Source organism: Mobula hypostoma, chromosome 17, assembly GCF_963921235.1.
Source record: "Mobula hypostoma chromosome 17, sMobHyp1.1, whole genome shotgun sequence".
Lineage (NCBI taxonomy): Eukaryota > Metazoa > Chordata > Chondrichthyes > Myliobatiformes > Myliobatidae > Mobula > Mobula hypostoma.
In genome coordinates, this window is record NC_086113.1 from 3339203 (window position 1) to 3357769 (window position 18567).

The 18567-nt window shown below is 42.4% G+C and overlaps 1 protein-coding gene across 7 annotated transcripts in view; it reads right to left on the reverse strand.

The window, feature by feature from the left end:
- Nucleotides 1-18567, reverse strand: part of LOC134357790 (zinc finger protein 385D-like) — a 381269-nt gene that overhangs the window by 252686 nt on the left and 110016 nt on the right. For 4 of the 7 annotated variants that reach the window (XM_063069445.1, XM_063069446.1, XM_063069444.1 and 1 more), the window contains exon 2: nucleotides 12348-12490. In XM_063069445.1, the coding sequence (XP_062925515.1) occupies nucleotides 12348-12490 (143 nt within the window). Of the gene's footprint in view, nucleotides 1-98; nucleotides 190-12347; nucleotides 12491-12623; nucleotides 12806-12837; nucleotides 12865-18567 lie in introns of those variants that run through there. The other 3 variants (XM_063069448.1, XM_063069447.1, XM_063069449.1) reach the window with 3 other exon arrangements.

Here is an 18567-nt window from a genome sequence, read left to right on the forward strand (position 1 = left end):
CTGGGTTGCTTTCTGTGCAGCAGCAGTGGCTGAGAGGAGATCTGATAGAGGCTTGATGCCCTGAGCTGCGATAGTGTTGTGCTAACTGCCACACTAACCTCTGATACGTCATAGTAATGAACACTGCCTTCTCTACAGGACGAGCAACACACACAAGCTGCCGGAGGAGCTCAGCAGGTCAGGCGGCATCTATGGAGGGAAATAAACAGTCAACATTTCAGACCAAGACCGTTCATCAGGACGAAAGTACCTACTTACTTCCTTACTGTCCGTTACAGCACTGGCGTTTAGAGCAGCAATGAAGGTCCTCCATCTCTGTCTGTCCATACCGTTGCACGCAGATATGGAAGGATTCTTTGTTGCTGCTTCCGTAACAATTGTTTTTTACCAGTCGGGACTGTTAGCCCTGCGTTGAACCCCCAAAACTGGAGGACTGGCGGACCACTCTAAATCTGGCCTCTGCCCTTTGACCTGTTTGGCATGGGTAACCCTACCAAGAGCCAAAGCACAAGGCCCTGACTCCAGACACCATAGTCTCCAGGTCATTGAGACATGCAAGCCTCCAAAGCCTATGACAAGGTTTCGGTTCTCTAGGAGGCACGACTGAAATACTGACTGTTCCATAGATGCTGCCTAATTTGCTAAGTTCTTCCAGCACTTTGTGTATATTGTCAAAACAAGAGATTGTGAAGATGCTGGCAGGCCAAAGCAACATACACAGCAGGTCCGGCAACGTCCATGGAGGAGAATAAACAGTCGTTGTTTCGGGCTGCGATACTTCATCGGGACTTGTTGCTTTCGATTTCCAGTATAGGATGTTCTTTTGGTTCCTCTGTCTCAGTTGTTTGCTTGAGTTAGCAGTGAAAGAAGCTAAAATTAGTACATATGCTAATGCTTTTGCTCTCGTGCAATTTATGTGCTAATTCGACAGAGAGATTTACTGTTCTTCCATTCCCCTCCAATAGTGCCAGGAAATAAATAGGTCTATTGGATGGTAATCCATTGATTGACTCCGAACATCATTTTGCTTTGCAAGGAGTTAAAAATGCAGCAATTAATGGGATTTATTACATAACCATTCAGTCTCCTATGTAAGTACTTATCATGTTAGATCATTACATGAGTAGCAAGTTCTTCAGAAGTGAATTAATCTCAACCCAGAATCAGAAACAGGTTGATTATCACTGACGTAAGCCGTGAAATTTATTGTTTTGCAGCAACAGCACAGCGCAAAAAAAGTCACTTGGTAGCGTAGTAGTTAGTTGACCCTATTACAGCGCAGGGCATGTGTTCAGAGATATTAATAAAAATATTGACACCAGCAAATTCTCACAACGTTTCACTCCTTCCATAACTTATTCTTTGGTTGCTAATGAAAACAATTAGAGACCAAGACCTCCACAAAACAAGGCACGGCTGCAAGTGGGAAGAGCAGGGGACTTTTTCTTTGGAAACACACAGACATTAAGAGTGCGATTTATGCTACAATGATTCCAGACAGCTCAGTGGAAAGGTGGAGAGGTGTCAGGAAAAAGAAGATGAGTGGAAATGTTCCCTTTTATTTTTAGAGATACAGTGTGGCATATGCACTTTCATCCCACTGAGGCTCACCGCCCAGCAAATCACCAATTAAACCCTAGCCAAATCACAGGATAATTTACAATGACCAATTAACCTAATAACCTTTGTGGGAGGAAACCACAGCACCCAGAGGAAACCCACACGCACACGGGAGATGTACAAATGCCCTTATAGAGGGCGCCAGAATTAAACTCTGATTCCAATGCCACAAGCTGTAACAGTAAGACTACCAATGGTTCCTGTTATTCCTCGCCTTATTTTCATGCAAAAGCAGCCATTCATGTTGCAGTCCACACCCTCAATGCCACTTTGTCCAAGTAAAGGCTCGTCATATGTTGGCTTTGATGAGAGCTTATTAGAAAGCGGAACCTATTTATTTATTAGTTATTTAGAGATATGACACAGTTCCAGGCCCTTCTGGCCCAACGAGCCCACACTACCGAATTACACCCATGTGATCAATTAACCTCATGGGTGAAGGGTGACGGGTGAAAAGTTTACGGGGAACTTGAGGGGAAACATCTTCACTCAGAGGGTGGCAAGATTGTGGAATGTGTTACCTGCAGAAGTGATGAATGCAGGGTCAATTTCAACGTTTAAGAGAAGTTTGGATAAGTACCTGGATGGGAGGGGTGCGATCCAGGTGCAGGTCGCTGGCACCAAACGGATTAATGGTTTGGCATGAACTAGATAGGTCGAAGGGCTTGTATCTGTACTGTGGTGTTCCCTGACTGTGTAACTCTGATTCTAACCTACCAACTGATACGTCTTTGGATGTGGGAGGGAACCAGATCACCCGGAGGAAACCCACACAGTCTCAGGGAGAACGTACAAACTTCTTACAGGCAGCGGTGGGAATTGAACCTGGATTGTTGGCACTGTTATAGCTTTACACTAACCAATTTGCTACTGCGCCGTCTATTAAATTAAAACAATGGAAATGCACAAACAGAGATTGGGGAATTGATGCAGAGTTTTGAGAAACCTCCTGTCCAATAGAGAATGGAGCCATTGGCCCTTGCACCAACATTCCCCATCTGTGTTCGCACCAACATGAGCTCCCCACCAACATGATGATCTGCCAAATTTCACAAACACAAGTGCGACATTTGATTAGGTATCAGAACCAAGTTTGCCGTGGTGCTCAGCCAATAGCAGTTAATTGTTCACTTTAGGTGATAGTGTGAAATGAGTACTATCACCTCAATCAATCTTTCAATTTTCCCTTTCGCTGACAACAGGATATTTAATGAGCAGCCAGATTGACATTCCCCTTTTTACAGGACTACCCAGATTCAAAATTGTTTCCAAATAAGGCAAGTTCATGAACAATCAATCAGAGGAAGAACAACAATTCCTGATACCTCCATTGCCTAATTTTACAATATGGAGACAAGTGTAGGGCCCATTATATTTCTCCATTGAGATCAAATTCATTAGACCATCAGACCAGAAGACATGGAAGCAAAATTAGGCCATTTGGCCCAATTTGTCTGTTCCGCTATTTGATTATGGCTGATTTATTATCTCTCTCAACCCCAATCTCCTGCTTTCTCCCCATAACCTCTGACATCATGACTAACCAAGAACCTATCAACATCCACTTTAAATATACCCCTGTGACTTGGTCTCCAGACGACAGTCACAATGAATTCCACAGATTCACTGCCCTCTGGCTAAAGAAATTCCTCCTTACCTCCATTCTAAATGGACATCGCTGTATTATGAGGTTGTTTCTGCTGGTCCTAGACTCCCCCACTATAGGAAACATCCTTTCCATGTCCACTCTGTCTAGGCCTTTCAATATTCTTTAGGTTTCAATTAGATCACCTCCACTCCCCCGTTCTTCATGAGAAATCACTCAACAGCTTCCCTGTTTGGACACTGTACTCCCAACAATGACCCTGTGTACGTGTGTATGGCATCATCACGCGGTGTAGTTGATCATTCAATGGGTTGAGAAACTCGCTTTTCCTTTCTGTATCTACAGATGTACATTACAATCAAAACGGTAACACAAGAGATTCTGCAGATGCTGGAAATCCAGAGCAACACACACTAAATCCTGGAGGAACTCAGCAGGTCAGGCAGCATCTATGAAAGGGAATCATCATGAAAACAGTGCTGAGGAGAAAGTGTGTGACTGGGAATAGGGGACATGAAAACAGTTATCTTCGAACCAGAAACAGATAAAGGTATTGCACTTATTGTCTGTCCGACCTGCACTTCCTCTGAAACAGCAGCATTTTATCCAACATTTTGTTTTTGTTTTACCTTGGGTAAAGCATTGATTTGTATGGACAGTATGCAAGACTCTTTTTCACTGCACCCGGTACACAGGACATGAATAAACTCACTCACCAAAACACTTCCCCTCCTCCTGGCTCACAAGCAGTGTTGTAAACTCTTTTATGTTATTAAACTGAAAATCAAGAAATTGTTGTTTTTTGTTTTAAAAGTTAAGCTTTATTTGACAAGTAAAATATTCACTTCCTTACAGGATTGTTAGTCCTTCCTTGCAAGTGTCTCTAGATGTACGGTGGAGAACATTTTGACTGGTTATATCACTACCTGGTACAGAGGGGCCACTGCGCAGGATTGCAAGGGCTGCAGATGGTTGGAAACTCAACCAGATTTATCACAGGCACCACCTTCCTCACCATCGAAGACACCTTCAAATGGTGATACCTCAAGAAAGCAGCATCCATTATTAAGGACCCTCACAAACCAGGCCTTCTTCTTATTACTAGTACCAGGGAGGTGATATAGGGGCCTGAAGATGCGCACTCAATGATATCAGGAACAGCTTCTTCCCCTCTATCATCAGACAAGTCAATGGGGTCATAAAGAAAACTTTTGGCACATTAGCCTTCATAAATTAAAGTACTGAGTGCAGGAGTTGGGATATTATGTTGAAGTTGTATAAGACTTTGGTGAAGTATTGTGTGCAGTTTTGGTCACCTGCCAGCAGGAAAGATGGAAGTGAGGTTGAAGGAGCTCAGAGAAAATTTACAAGGATGTTGCCAGGATTTGAGGAGCTGAGTTATAGGGAAAGGTTGAACAGGTTAGTGCTTTACTCCTTGCAACATAGTAGAACAAAGGAAGATTTGATGATGATAGACAAAATTACGAGAGATATATATATATGGTAAATGCCAACAGATTTTTTCCACTGATGTTGGGTGGGACTACAACAAGAGATCATTGGTTAAGGGTGAAAGGTAAAATGTTTAAAAGGAAAGTTCTTCACTCAGAGGGTGATGCAAGTGTGGAATGAGCAACCAGAGGAAATGGTAGATGTGGATTTGATATGAGCATTTAAGAGAAGTTTGCATGGGTACATGGATGGGAGGGGTATGGAGTGCTCTGGTCCAGGTACAGGTTGATGGGCAAGGGAGATTAATAGTTCTGTGTTGACTAGATAGGCCAAAAGGCCTGTTTCTGTGCTGTAGTGTTCTATGACTCTATGACTCTGGTTTGGAAATGACAATGAACCAATAACTGCCATCTCATTATTCCTCTTTTGCACTATTTATTTGTTTGTTTATTATTTATTTATCAAAATTTATAGCAATATTTACATCTTGCAAGGTGTGCAAAGCATTGTTGTGTCTGTTTTGGGACATTGTCCGGACCCCAATCCTTGGAGTAACCCCATCCACCTCCCATTTCATTTCATGATCCAAACTGAATTGCCCCCTTGGGGTTATGACATATAAATACCATGTTGTACGGGGGGGGCGGGGGAGAGAGGTGGGGAATATACATTATATCTGGCAGAGGTTGTGAAGAACGATGTACTAGATACATAATCATTTATTGGGAGGTTTCCATTTTCTGCCCAGCAACCCCCAATTTAACCCTAGCCTAGTGACAAGACAATTTACAATGACCAATTACAGACGGCACAGGAATTGCACTCTGATCTTCAGCGCCCTGGGCTGTGATAGCATCGGTCTAACCACTACCCAAGCATGCTGCCCTGCGGTGTTGTGGATGTTTTGTTTGTCATAGGCTATAAAGAGACATCGATAGGATACAGAGCTGGACTGAGAAATACCAGATGGATTTCGCCGACGATCAACACTGGCACACGTCAGGGGTGTGTGCTTAGCCCACTGTTCTACTCTCCTTATACCCAGGACTGTGTGGCTAGGCATAGCTCAAATACCATCTATAAAGTTGCTGACAATACAACCATTGTTGGTAGAATCTCAGATGGTGACGAGAGGGTATACAGCAGTAAAATATGCCAACTAGTGGAGTAGTGTCACAGCAACAACCTGGCACTCAGTGTCAGTAAGACGAAAGAGCTGATTGTGGACTTCAGGAAGGGTAAGACGAAGAAACACATACCAATCCTCATAGAGGGATCAGAAGTGGAGAGAGTGAGCAGCTTCAAGTTCCTGGGTGTCAAGACCTCTGAGGATCTAACCTGGTCCCAACATATCGATGCAGTTATAAAGAAGGCAAGACAGCAACTATACTTCATTAGGAGTTTGAAGAGATTTGGCATGTCAACAAATACACTCAAAAACTTGTATAGGTGTACTGTGGAGAGATTCTGACAGGCTGCATCACTGTCTGGCATGGGGGTTGGGGGGCACTGCACAGGACCAAAAGAAGCTGCAGAGGGTTGTAAATCTAGTCAGCTCCATTTTGGGTACTAGACTACAAAATAGCCAGGACATCTTCAGGGAGCGGTGTCTCAGAAAGGCAGTGTCCATTATTAAGGACCTCCAGCACCCAGGGCATGCCCTTTCCTCACTGTTACCATCAGGGAGGAGGTACAGAAGCCTGAAGGCACACACTTAGTGATTCAGGAACAACTTCTTCCCCTCCGCCATCCGATTCCTAAATGGACATTGAACCCTTGGACACCACCTCACTTTTTTAATATATATTATTTCTGTATTTTTGTCTGATTTTAAATCTATTCAATATACTTAAACTGTAATTGCTTTATTTGTTTATTTATTTATATATTTATTATTATTTTATTTTTTTCTCTTCTATATTATGTATTGCATTGAACTGCTGCTGATAAGTTAGCAATTTTGATGACACATGCTGGTGATAATAAACCTGATTCTGATTGGGAAAAAGGTGAAGTGATTCACTTCGGAAGGTCAAATTTGAAGGCAGAATACAGGGTTAATGACAGGAGTCTCAGCAGTGTGGAAGAACAGAGGGATCTTGAGATCTATGTTCATCGATCCCTCAAAGTTACCACTCAAGTTGATAGGGTGGTTAAGAAGGCACATCGTGTGTTGACCTTCATGAGTTGGGTGATTGAGTTCAAGAGCAGTGAGGTAATGTTACAGCTCTAGAAAACCCTGGTTGGACCACACTTGCAATATTGTGTTCAGTTCCATTCATCTCATTATAGGAAGTATGTGGTAGCTTTAGAGAGGGCGCCAAGGAGACTTACCAGGATGCTGCCTGGATTACAAAGCATGTCTTATGAGGATAGGTTGAGTGAGCTAGGGCTTTTCTCACTGGAGGAAAGGAGCACGAGATGGAACAAACAGACTGAACAGCCAGCACCTTCTTATCCCAGAACAGAAATGACTAATATGAGGGGGGGATAATTGGAGCAAAGTATATTGGGGGGGGGGATGTCAGAAGTAGAGGTTTTTTTTTACACACAGAGAGGTGGTTGCATGTAACCCTGCCAGGAGTGGTGGTAGGGCCAGACATATAAGAGGCATTTAAGAACTCCTAGATAAGCAAATGGGTGATAGAAAAATGGAGGGCTATGTAGGAGAGAAGGGTTAGATTGATCTTGGAGTAGGTTAAAAGGTTGGCACAACATTGAGAACCAAATGGCTTGTACTGAGCTAAAGTGCTCTATATTCTACGTTCTGAAAATGGAGGGCTATGAAGGAGCAAAGGGATAGATGATTTTTGAGTAGATTAAAAGGCCTGTTTGGTGCTGTATTGTTCTTTTCTATGTTCTAATTAAACCGAGTGAATTCCAGGGTGGAATAGAGATTGTAATGAATTGTAATTATATACTTGGTACAGTGAATGACAAAGGATGAACATCCTGCCTCATATATTTTGAAATTTTATGAATAAAGTATATTTTTGGAGAGTAAGGTTACTGATGCTGAGAGCCTGTATTGACCCTGTGGTTGCTCCTGTAATGTTCAAAGGCTTCCAGAAGCCCAGAGTGCACAGCTAGCAATTCCTAAACAATTCAATTAATTTCAGGCAGGTTCAAAATATGCCTGGAAGAGTCTAAGCGATGCCACAGAGAGCCTTTTCAATTTGCGTTGACAGTATTGCACAGTGTGAAATCTCTCAATGAATTGCTCTGAGATGGCCTCATCCAAAGGTGTTTGACACAGACAGGCTTTGCTGCCTGAGGTCAGCCCTCACCCCGATGTGCACTACAGCCTGGAGTGAGAAACCGTTTTAGCTTTGAAGCTGTGGATATACACACAATGGCCACTTTATTACACCCGTTCGTTAATGCAAATATCTAATCAGTCAATCAGGTGGCAGCAACTTAATGCATAAAAGCATGCATAGTCAAGAGGTTCAGCTGTTCAGATCAAATATCAGACTGGGGAAGAAATGTGATCTAAGTGACTTTGACTGTGGAATGATTACTGGTGCCAGACAGGGTGGTTTGAGTATCTCAGAAACTGCAGATCTCCTGGGCTTTTCAAACACGACAGTCTCTAGAGTTTACAGAGAATGGTGTGAAAAACAAAAGAAAACATTCAGTGAGCATCAGTCTGAGGTTGAAAATGACTTGTTAATGAGAGAGACCAGCGAAGCATGGCCAGACTGGTTCAAACTGACAGGAAGGCAACTAACTTAAATAACCACGTGTTACAAGAGGTGCCTAATAACATGTCCAGAGAGTGTACTTTACGTACAAGTTAAGTCAAAGATGAAACACCTCAGGATGGGGCTTGAGGACTCGTGCAACAAACCTAACTCCTGAGTTCTTGGGTGAAGTTGAATAGTTTAGGACTTTACTGCCTGGAGCATCAGAGAATGAGGGGAGACTTGATAGAGCTGTACAAAATTATGAGTGTTATAGACAGGGAAAATGCAAGCAGACTTTTTCCACTGAGGTTGGGCAAGACCAAAGCTAGTAATATAGACACTCAAGTTAAATATGAGGTTCTCCTAAGGGCGAATTCCCTTCATGAAGAACGCCTTTGCGTGACTTCGTTTAGCACATGGAGACTGATGCATGGGCAGCCACTAATCAGATTGGGGTCAGGATTCAATGTCATGGAATGCAAGACAAAAGCGAACCCTTCACTGCTACAGCCTCCCTCCCCTTCACTGTCATTGTGGTGTGTCATCACCTTCCACCAGCTCCACCGTGGTTGGATCACAGTTTGTCTGGAACTCCCACCACCTTGATCTTACTGCAATGGGTGTCCTGACTAGGGGCTTCGTACCAGATGGCATCACTCTAGAGATCGTGGGTAAAAGGTGAAACCTGAAAAGTTTTAGGGGAACAAGAGCTGGACATTTCCTCACTCAGAAGGTGTGATGAGCTGTCTGCAGATGTGGGGCTGATTTCAACACTTGGTTTGGATAGGTAAATGGATGGGAGGGCTATGGTCTAGGTGCGGGCCAATGGGCCAGGGCAGAACAACAGTTCGGCATGGACTAGATGGGCTGAAAGGCCTGTATCTGTGCTGTAGTGTTCTATGACCCTATGACTTATGACAGGGGTTCCCAAAACCCTTTTTATGCCACAGACCCGAGGCATTGACCATTGGATACGTAGATCCTAGGTTGGGAACCCTTGGGCTAGATGGGCCAAATGGCCTGTATCTGTGCTGTAGTGCTCTATGATGAGCCAGATGATGTGGTAACTGCTCACTATGCACACCTTTACACATTGACTTGCACATGGAGGTTTGCTCGGCAGCTTGCTGTAGTTAACTTGTTGGAACTATCTGTGCATCTGAGAGTCCGGTGCCAAGGACTGGAGGCCCGATGTTGGCACGTCCTCGGGTGGGAGGCCTGGCTGTGTGTGTGAATGAGTGGGAGGCTGGGAAAGGAGTTTGTGTTACTGGTTTCTGTCTTGTTTTGTTCTGTCGATGTTGTTATTGCTTGTGTTGATCTGCTGAACATTGTGGGCATGCGATGTTGGTGCCAGAGTGTGTGTCGAAACTCGCAGAGTGCCCCAACACATCCTCAGGTGTGTTGTTTGCTAACACAAATGACACATTTCACTGTATGTTTGATGTACATGTGATAAACCTGAATGTGAATCTGCTTGCTATTCAGGAGCGCTTCAATTAGCAGCTACGTACTTCAGATATGCATAAATGTAAATTCCTCTGTAGTTTGAGATTAACGGATCATTAATGGGCTGTACAACGACTGAATGAAGATAAACAATCGTGGAGAGTCAGTTCCTAGCTGATTAAGAGAACAATCAAAAATGCATGATGGCAGTAATTAGAAAAAAAAGTAGAAAGAGAAAGCTTTAAAAAAACTTTTTTCCCCATCTTCAACAACAATTAAAATACAAAGGTACATGCCTCCATAGCTAGTTTACTGGCAGTCAGGCTGCTTGACAATAATTGTGTTCAATCGCTTCAAAAATTTACGGGCATAATATTGGCATATCCTGATCTTTGTTTTCATCTTGACCTAATAGAGATTAAAGAAATTAGCTTCATTTGTCATGCGTATATCGAAACATTGAAGCATGCAGTGAAATCGTTGTCTGCATCAACAAGCAACTCAGTGCAAGGATGAGCTGGCGGCAGCCCGCAAGTGTCGCCATACCTCAAGACTCAATGACTGTTTAATGTCATTTCCAGTACACAAGCGTAAGGAGAACAAAATAATTGTTTGTCCAGATCCGATGCAGCACAGAGAAAAACACAGAAGAAACATATAAACACATTGAGTACAGGAGATGGGATGTTATGGTGAAATTGTATAAGACATTGATGAGGCTTCATTTGGAGTACTGTATGCAGTTTTGGTCACCTGCCTACAGGAAATATGTAAATAAGATTGAAGAAGTACAGAGAAAATTTACAAGGATGTTTCCAGGACTATTACTCGCTATTTTTGAATGTTTGCTTGCTATTTTGTTTTGCACCTTTGGTCCCAGAGGAACATTGTCTCGTTCAGCTGTGTCTATGAAGGGTTTGACTGATAATTAAATCTGATTGGATTTGAAGGACCCAAGTTAGAAAGAAAGCCATTTTCTGTGACAAACTGTTAGTTTTTCTGCGAGGGCGGTGGTGAGGGGTTTGGAGTTTGTGAGTTTTGTTTCTTTTTCCTTTTCATGCAGGGTGGGGGTTGATGTCTCTTCTCTCTTCTGTATTTCATGGCTATCTAGAGAAGACGAATATTAGAGTTGTATTGTACATGCATACTTGACAATAAAATTAATCTTTAAAACTTTACGAGGGGTATAGGTAGTGTAAATGCAAGCAGGCTTTTTCCACTGTGGTTTGGTGACACTACAACTAGGAGCTCATGGATTAAGGGTGAAATGTTTAAGTGGAACCTGAGGGGAAACTTCTTCACTCAGAAGGTGGTGGGAGTGTGGGATGAGCTGCCTGTGCAAGTGGTGGAAGAGATTTTGATTTCAATGTTTAAGAGAAGTTTGGATAGGTACATGGATAGGAAGGGCGTGGAGGGCTCTGGTCTGGGTTGATGTGACTAGGCAATTCAAAAGGTTCAGCACAGATTATTTGGGCTGAAGGGCCTGTTTCAGTGTTGTATTTTTCTATGACTCTATAAAGAACACAAAAACAATACTAAAAAAGCACACAATAAATATACAGTAAATACATAACATAGTTTCTATACATAGATTGATTGTATGTCTATAAAGTGACGCTGGGCTGTACATAAGGTGACTGATAGTACGTGAGGTAGCTTCTGGTAGCAACGTAGCATCCCCGCACCTCACTAAGCCTAACCGGAGATCTTTGGACTGTGGGAGGAAACCAGAGCACCCAGAGGAAACCCACACGGTCACAGAGCTAATGTACAAACTTCTTACAGACAACAGAGAGAATCGAATCCCAGTCGGTGACTGCTGGTGCTGTAAAGCGTTTGCGTTAACCTCTATGCTACTGTGACAGCCCAGAATATCACCATCACTGGTGGAAATTCTGTAGAGGTGCCGAGAATGCTGTTTCTGGTTTTAATCCTAACATGAAATAATTTGCGTTAAGTGTTACAAAAAGTTTGTCTCAAGGCTACAACGTGTCAAAAAGCACAAGCATCTTTGACAAGTTGTGAAAAGGTATTTTGCACTCAGTAAATCAATGTACACAATACCAATGTTACTTGCACATTGGTAGGCAGACGGAAATTTCAATGCAACCTACACTTTCAAGAAAGTCTTTTAGTATAAGTCAAAAAACATACAGCAAAGAGTATTATGGTTCCCATAGGAAGTGGGATGTTATCTAGAATGTAGAATATAATTGGTACATATTAGTAATAATGACATAGGTAAGTAGGTAGGTACCAGTATTTATGATGTAATGAAGCCTATAACTGATGACTGCAGGTTCAGTGACAATAATGGCTGCACCAAATGGCGTTTTCACAAAATCAAAATGAGATGTGGCCTCATAATTATTAAGAACACGAACTTCTTTCCAACAGACAATTTCTAAAAGACTCATCTTGCCACTTCTTCATCGTACACACACGCAGCAGGTACTGGAAAACATTCACACCTCTCAACCCCAGGTCCCTTCAAGGCGACTCTGGCCAATAATAAAGAGTACAAACAAAGAACTCACCGCATTAAAATTCGGGAAAAGGCTGACGGCAGATGCAGTGTCCAACGGGAATGGAAGAAATGGTTTAACATCCAAGGAAGGCTGCATGACATGGACTGGTGGCCGCATTAAGGCAGGAAGCGCGTTGCTTTGGCATGTACCGCCTGTGGGAAAGAGAGACAAGTCAACCTTTACTTTGGTGATCTGTGATGCGTTATTCTTGCATTGTGCGTCGAGCCGAAGACAGCAGCCAAGGCCAGGAAAGAAATTTGAGAAACTGTTTCGGAAAGCACACACCACGGCCATCTTTCTGCAGCTATCAAGTGCGCCAGAGAATGAATAATCTCACAGACAGTGTTCCGTGGCTGATTAATCCACAGACCAGAGAAAAATAAAATATTTTGGATGGGTGAGCTCAGAGGAGCGTAAGTCATTCAGGACAGACTGACAGGCAAGCTGCTCTGCTGATAAAGCTACAGTGCCTGCTCACTACCCTGGGGTGAGTTCAGACCTCATAGTAGGAGCGATTCCAAGTCCGATCATCCCATTAAAATGAGGCTTTACCTTCTGTGGGAAAAGTATGCAAATGAGCTAAGAAATCACAATGCATACTAATGAGCTGCTGTGTGTTTACAAAACGCTGTAAAAACCATCAATTTGTTTGTATTTTTGCCACAAGGCACAGTACCGGCTCTCCCTCAGCTGCCAGCAATAGAAAAGAGAAATGCACCCAATAACGCGGTCGTTTAAATCATTGTCAGAGTACTCATGTTTTAATATTAATTCAAAGTGATTCAGTCAAAGGAATGATTTTAAAGAAGAACCACTGCATAAGTGAACAATATTCATTCCAGGGATGTGGCCAGTGGACTGTAAAATAATGTTGGTTACTCTCCAGGAGATACTAACATTGAAATGTGATGGTCTTTTTTTTAAACCACAACTCGAGGCTCATATGTAAGCGATGATTTGTCCAGCTGACTTCACTGTTATTGTTCCTCCTCTTGGTAATACGGATTAGTATTGTGAAATTCATTATCACAGCAACTGCGGAGGCCAAGTCACTGGGTATATTTAAAGAAAAGGTTGATAGGTTCTTCATTAGTCAGGGTATCAAAGGTTACGGGAGAAAGGCAGGGGAATGGGGTTGAGAGGGATAATAAATCAGCCTCGGTGGAAAGGCAGAGCAGACTCGATGGGCTGAATGGCCTAATTCTGTTCCCGTTTCTGATGGTTTCATCGTATTAATGACACATATTTTTATAACAGTATTATTGTCATTTGCATCACAATACAGTTTGTTAGAGCACGCGTTTGTCAAAACATGCTTGCCATATGTCCGGACACACAGCTTGTTAAATATCAACTGGATGTACATTTCTGTGGGAAGGCAGGTTGCAAAATAATTACATTTCCCACTCAGTGAACGACGAGGTTTTAATGTTACTGAAACATCACCTATTCTACTGTGAGAACAACTACCCTGAGGTCTCTCTGGCTGTGATTCAAGATTCAAGATAGGTTAATGTCATTTATTTGTATTTATTTATCTCGAGATAGAGCGCAGAACGCAGAACAGGCCTTTCCAGTCCAACGGACCACACCACCCAGAAACTCACTGATTTAACCCTCGCCTAATCACGGGACCATTTATAATGACCAATTAATCCACTCATCGGCACATCTTCGGACTGTGGGAGGAAACCAGAGCACCCGGAGGAAACCCACACATTCACTTACAGACGGCACCAGATTCGAGCTCCAAAGTCCGGAGTGCCCCAAGCTATAATAGGGTCACACTAACTGTTAACGCTCCAGTGGCCTCCAATACACATGCGTAAAGGAAAATGAAACAATTGTTACTCCAGATCCAATGCAGCACAAAGCAAAACACAAGAAGATAAAGAACACAATAATAAAACAACACAATAAACATAGATACGTAAGATAGCTCATATACACAGATTGATTGTATGTCTATAAAGTGATGCTAGGCACAGGAGTGACTGTACATGAGGTGACTCTGACAGAAATTATAAGGCTAAGGTTTCTCATCTCAGAAGCCGTCCATGCCTTCGGTACCACTGTTGTACCAGTGTCACATTTCCTTTCTCACATCATTCATTCTTGTGGTGTTTCTGTACAAAAATGCCATTTGAATGCAAATTAATACTAGATGATGGTGGCCCACTCTCCTTCACAGGGGCAGCCACCCTCCTCATGGACTGTTTGTCCCACTCTCATCAGACAGGAGGCTGCGTAGCATCCACGTCAGGAACATCAGCCTCAATTACTTTCCCCAATCAGTATGACTGATCAACACTTCCACCCACTACCCCACCCCTCCACACCCCCAAACACCACTACTTTATCATTTCCTGTCCTAGTGTCTCTTTATGGACATGTAATCAATTTATGTACATAAGCTATCTTATATATTTATATTTACTGTGTTTTTTTAAATTATTATTGCGTTCTATATCTTATTGTGCTTTTTTTGTGCTGATTTGGATCTGGAGTGGAGAGCATTTTAACTGGTTGTATCGCCGTCTGGTATGGAGGGGCCACTGCACAGGATCGGAAAGAGCTGCAGAAAGTTGTGAACTCAGTCAGTTCCATCACGGGTACTAGCCTTCCCAGCAATGGCAACGCTCAAAATGGCGACGTCCTTCATTAAGGGCCCCCACCACCAAGGACATGCCCTCTTCTCATTGCTAATGTCAAGGAGGAGGGACAGGAGCCTGAAGACACACATTCAGTGTTTCAGGAACAGCTTCTTGCCTGTCACCATCAGATTGCAGAATCGACATTCAACAATGCAGAGTCAGATTCAGAATCAGGATTATCATCACCGGCATGTGACGTGAAATCTGTTAATTTAGCAGCAGCAGTTCAATGCAATACATAATATAGAAGAAAAAAATTAAATAATAATAATAATAACTATATCTTATTTTTATTACTTTATACAGTATATAGGTGCCTCTTTAATAATACTACTGTACCTGCCTCAACCATTCTCTCTGGCAGCTCATTCCATATGTTATAAGAGTTTGGACTAGCCACTGTTTGATGAATATTCACTGACAGACCCCACCCTCTGTGTGAAAAAGTTGCCCCTCTGGTCTCTTTTAAATAATTTCCTTCTCTCCAAATCTCTGTCCCTAGTTTTGGATTTCCTTACCCTGGGGAAAAGACTGTTAGCATTACCTAGTCTATGCCCCTCATAATTGTAAACACTTCCATAAAAGTCACTCTTCATTTCTCCTATGTTCTAAGGAATAAAAACCTAGTCTGGTCAACCTCTCCCTTTAACTCAGGCCGTCGAGTCCTGGCAATCCCCCTGTAAACCTGCAAACTCTCTGGTTTAACCACATCTTTCCAATACAAGGTAACCAAAACTGTACACAGTTCCCCGAGTTCAGCTTCAGAAAAGACTTGTAGAACCTCCATCAACAGGGAATTAGATTCTTTCTCTTTCAGGATCATCTCCCAGATGAGTGAAGGTCAACAGAGCTGGATAAATTTTTGAGTGAGCAAATCAAATCAAATCTTGTGGTCTTTTGGTCTGAAATAAATCTTTTGTTGCTAAGAAACTCAGTGTAACAGTTTTACAAGAAGTTCCTTTTAATCCAACTTAACAGAAATGCAAGCTTTGCAATACTTCTATCTCTCTGGGCATTCTTGTGAAGGAATTACTGAGGATTATTTCTGTCAAAACAACGGCCTCCTTTTCTATGCCCTGTCAGTGAATATACACCAAACAGCAACTATTCCAAGCTCCTGTAACATCTGTAAGTTTTCATCTGTTAAAATTTCTGTGGCTGCTCTTTTCAATCTTACAGAGCTGATGTGATGAGCTAAATGGCCAAATTCTGCTCTTATTTCTTATGGCACTTCATCCTTTGTTTCACTGAGGTACCATAAGACCATAAGACATGGGAGCAAATTAGGCCTTTCGGCCCAATGAGTCCGCTCCAACATTCCATCATGGCTGACTTATCAGCCCGCTAAACCTCATGTCCTGCCTTCGTCCCATAACCTTTGCGCCCTGATGAATCAAGAAACTATCAACCTCCACTTTAAGTATACCAAATGACTTGGTCTCCACATCTGTCTGTGGCAATGAATTCCACAGATTCACCACTCTCTTGCTAAAGAAATTGCTCGTCATCTCTGTTCTAAAGTGATGTTTTCTATTCTGAGTCTGTATTCTCTGGTCCTAGACTCGCCTACTATTGGAAGCATCCTCCCCACATCCACTCTACCAATGCCTTTCAATATTCAATAGATTTTAATGAGACCACCAACACCCATTCTTCTAAACTCCAGTGATTACTGGCCTAGAGCCAAAATATGCTCCTTAAACTATTTCTCTTCATTCCCAAAATCATTCTTGTGAACCTCCTCTGGACTCTCTCCAAGCCAGCGCTTTTTTTTCCTGAGTTAAGGAGCCAAACCTGCTCACAATATCCCATGTAGTCTGATCAATGCTTTATAAAGCCTCAGCGTTACATCTTCACTTTTATATCTTAGTCCTCTCAAAATGAATGCTAACTGTGCATGAGGACTTCCAAGTCCCTTTTCACCTCTGATTTCTGAATTTTCTCCCTGTTTAGAAAGTGGCCTATGCTTTTATTCCTTCTACCTAAGAGCATGGCCGTACACTTCCCCTCTGCCTCTACTTTACCCATTCTCTCAATTTAACTCAGTCCTTCTGCAGATTCCTTGCTTCCTTGGCACTACCTGCCCCTCCACCTATCTCTGTATCATCTGTTAATTTGGCCAGAAAGCTATCAATTACGTCATCCGAATCACTGACATATAATGTGAAAAGAAGCTGTCCCAACACGGACACAACTAGTCACCAACAGCCAGCCTGTAAAGGACCCCTTTATTCCCACCTTTTATCTCCTTCTGGTTATCGAATCTCCTATCCATGCTAGTATCTTTCTGGTAATATCATGGGCTCTTATCTTGTCAAGCAGCCACATTTGCGGTATCTTTTCAAAGGCCTTTTGAAAAGCTAAGTCCACAGCATCCACTGATTCTCCTTCGTCTATCCTGCCTGTTATTTCTTCAAATAATTCCAACAGATTTGTCAGACAAGATTTCCCCCCAAGGAAACCAAGCTGACTTTAGCCTACTTTATCATTTGCCTCCAAGTACCCTGAAACCTTATCATTAATAATGGACTCTGACATCTTCCAAATCAATGAAGTCAGAGTAACTGGCCAATAATTTATTTCCTTCTGCCTCCCTCCCTTCTTACAGAGTAGAGTGACATTTGCAATTTTCCAGTCCTCCAGAACCATTCCAGAATCTTGTGATTCTCAAAAGATCATTACTAATGCCTCCACAAACTCTTCAGCCACCTCTTTCAGAACCCTGGGGTGTAGACCACCTGCTCCAGGTGACTTATCCACCTTCACATCTTGCAGCTTCCAAAGCAACTTCCCTTAGTAATAGCACAACACTCATTTTTGCTCTCTGACACTCTTGAATTTCTGGCATTCTGCTAGTGTCTTCCACAATGAAGAATGATACAAAATACTTATTGAGTTTGTAAGCTATTTCTTTTTCCCCCAGTACTACCTTTCCAGTATCATTTTCCAGTGGTCCAATATCCACTTATACCTCTCTTTTACTCTTTATATACCTGAAAAACTTCTGGTATCCCCTTTAATATAATCGGTTAACTTTACTTCTTATTTCATCTTTTCTGTCCTTATGGTTTTTTCAGTTGCCTTCTGTTGTTTTTTTTTTAAATGATTCCCAGTCCTCTAATTTCCTACTAATTTTTGCCATATTTTCTGTCTTCTCTTTTGCTTTTATGCTGTCTTTGACTTCCCTTGTCAGCCACTGTTGCATCAACCTGCCTTTAAAATACTTCTTCTTTAGGATGTATCTACCCTGCATCTTTTGAATTGCCCCCAGAAACTCCAGCCATTGCTGCTCTGCCATCATCCCTGCTAGTGTCCCCTTCCAATCAATGTTGGTCAGCTCCTTGCTCATTCATCTGTAATTCTCTTTGTCCCTCAGTAATATTCATATATCTGACTTTATCTTCTCTCTCCCAAACTGAAAGGTGAATTCTGTCATATTATGATCACCGTCTCCTAAGGGTTCCTTTACCTTAAGCCCCCTAATGTCATACTTGCCAATCTCTACAAGATCATCTACCTTATTCTGTCTACTGTGGGCATTCAAATATAACATCTTCAGTCCTGTATTCATCACA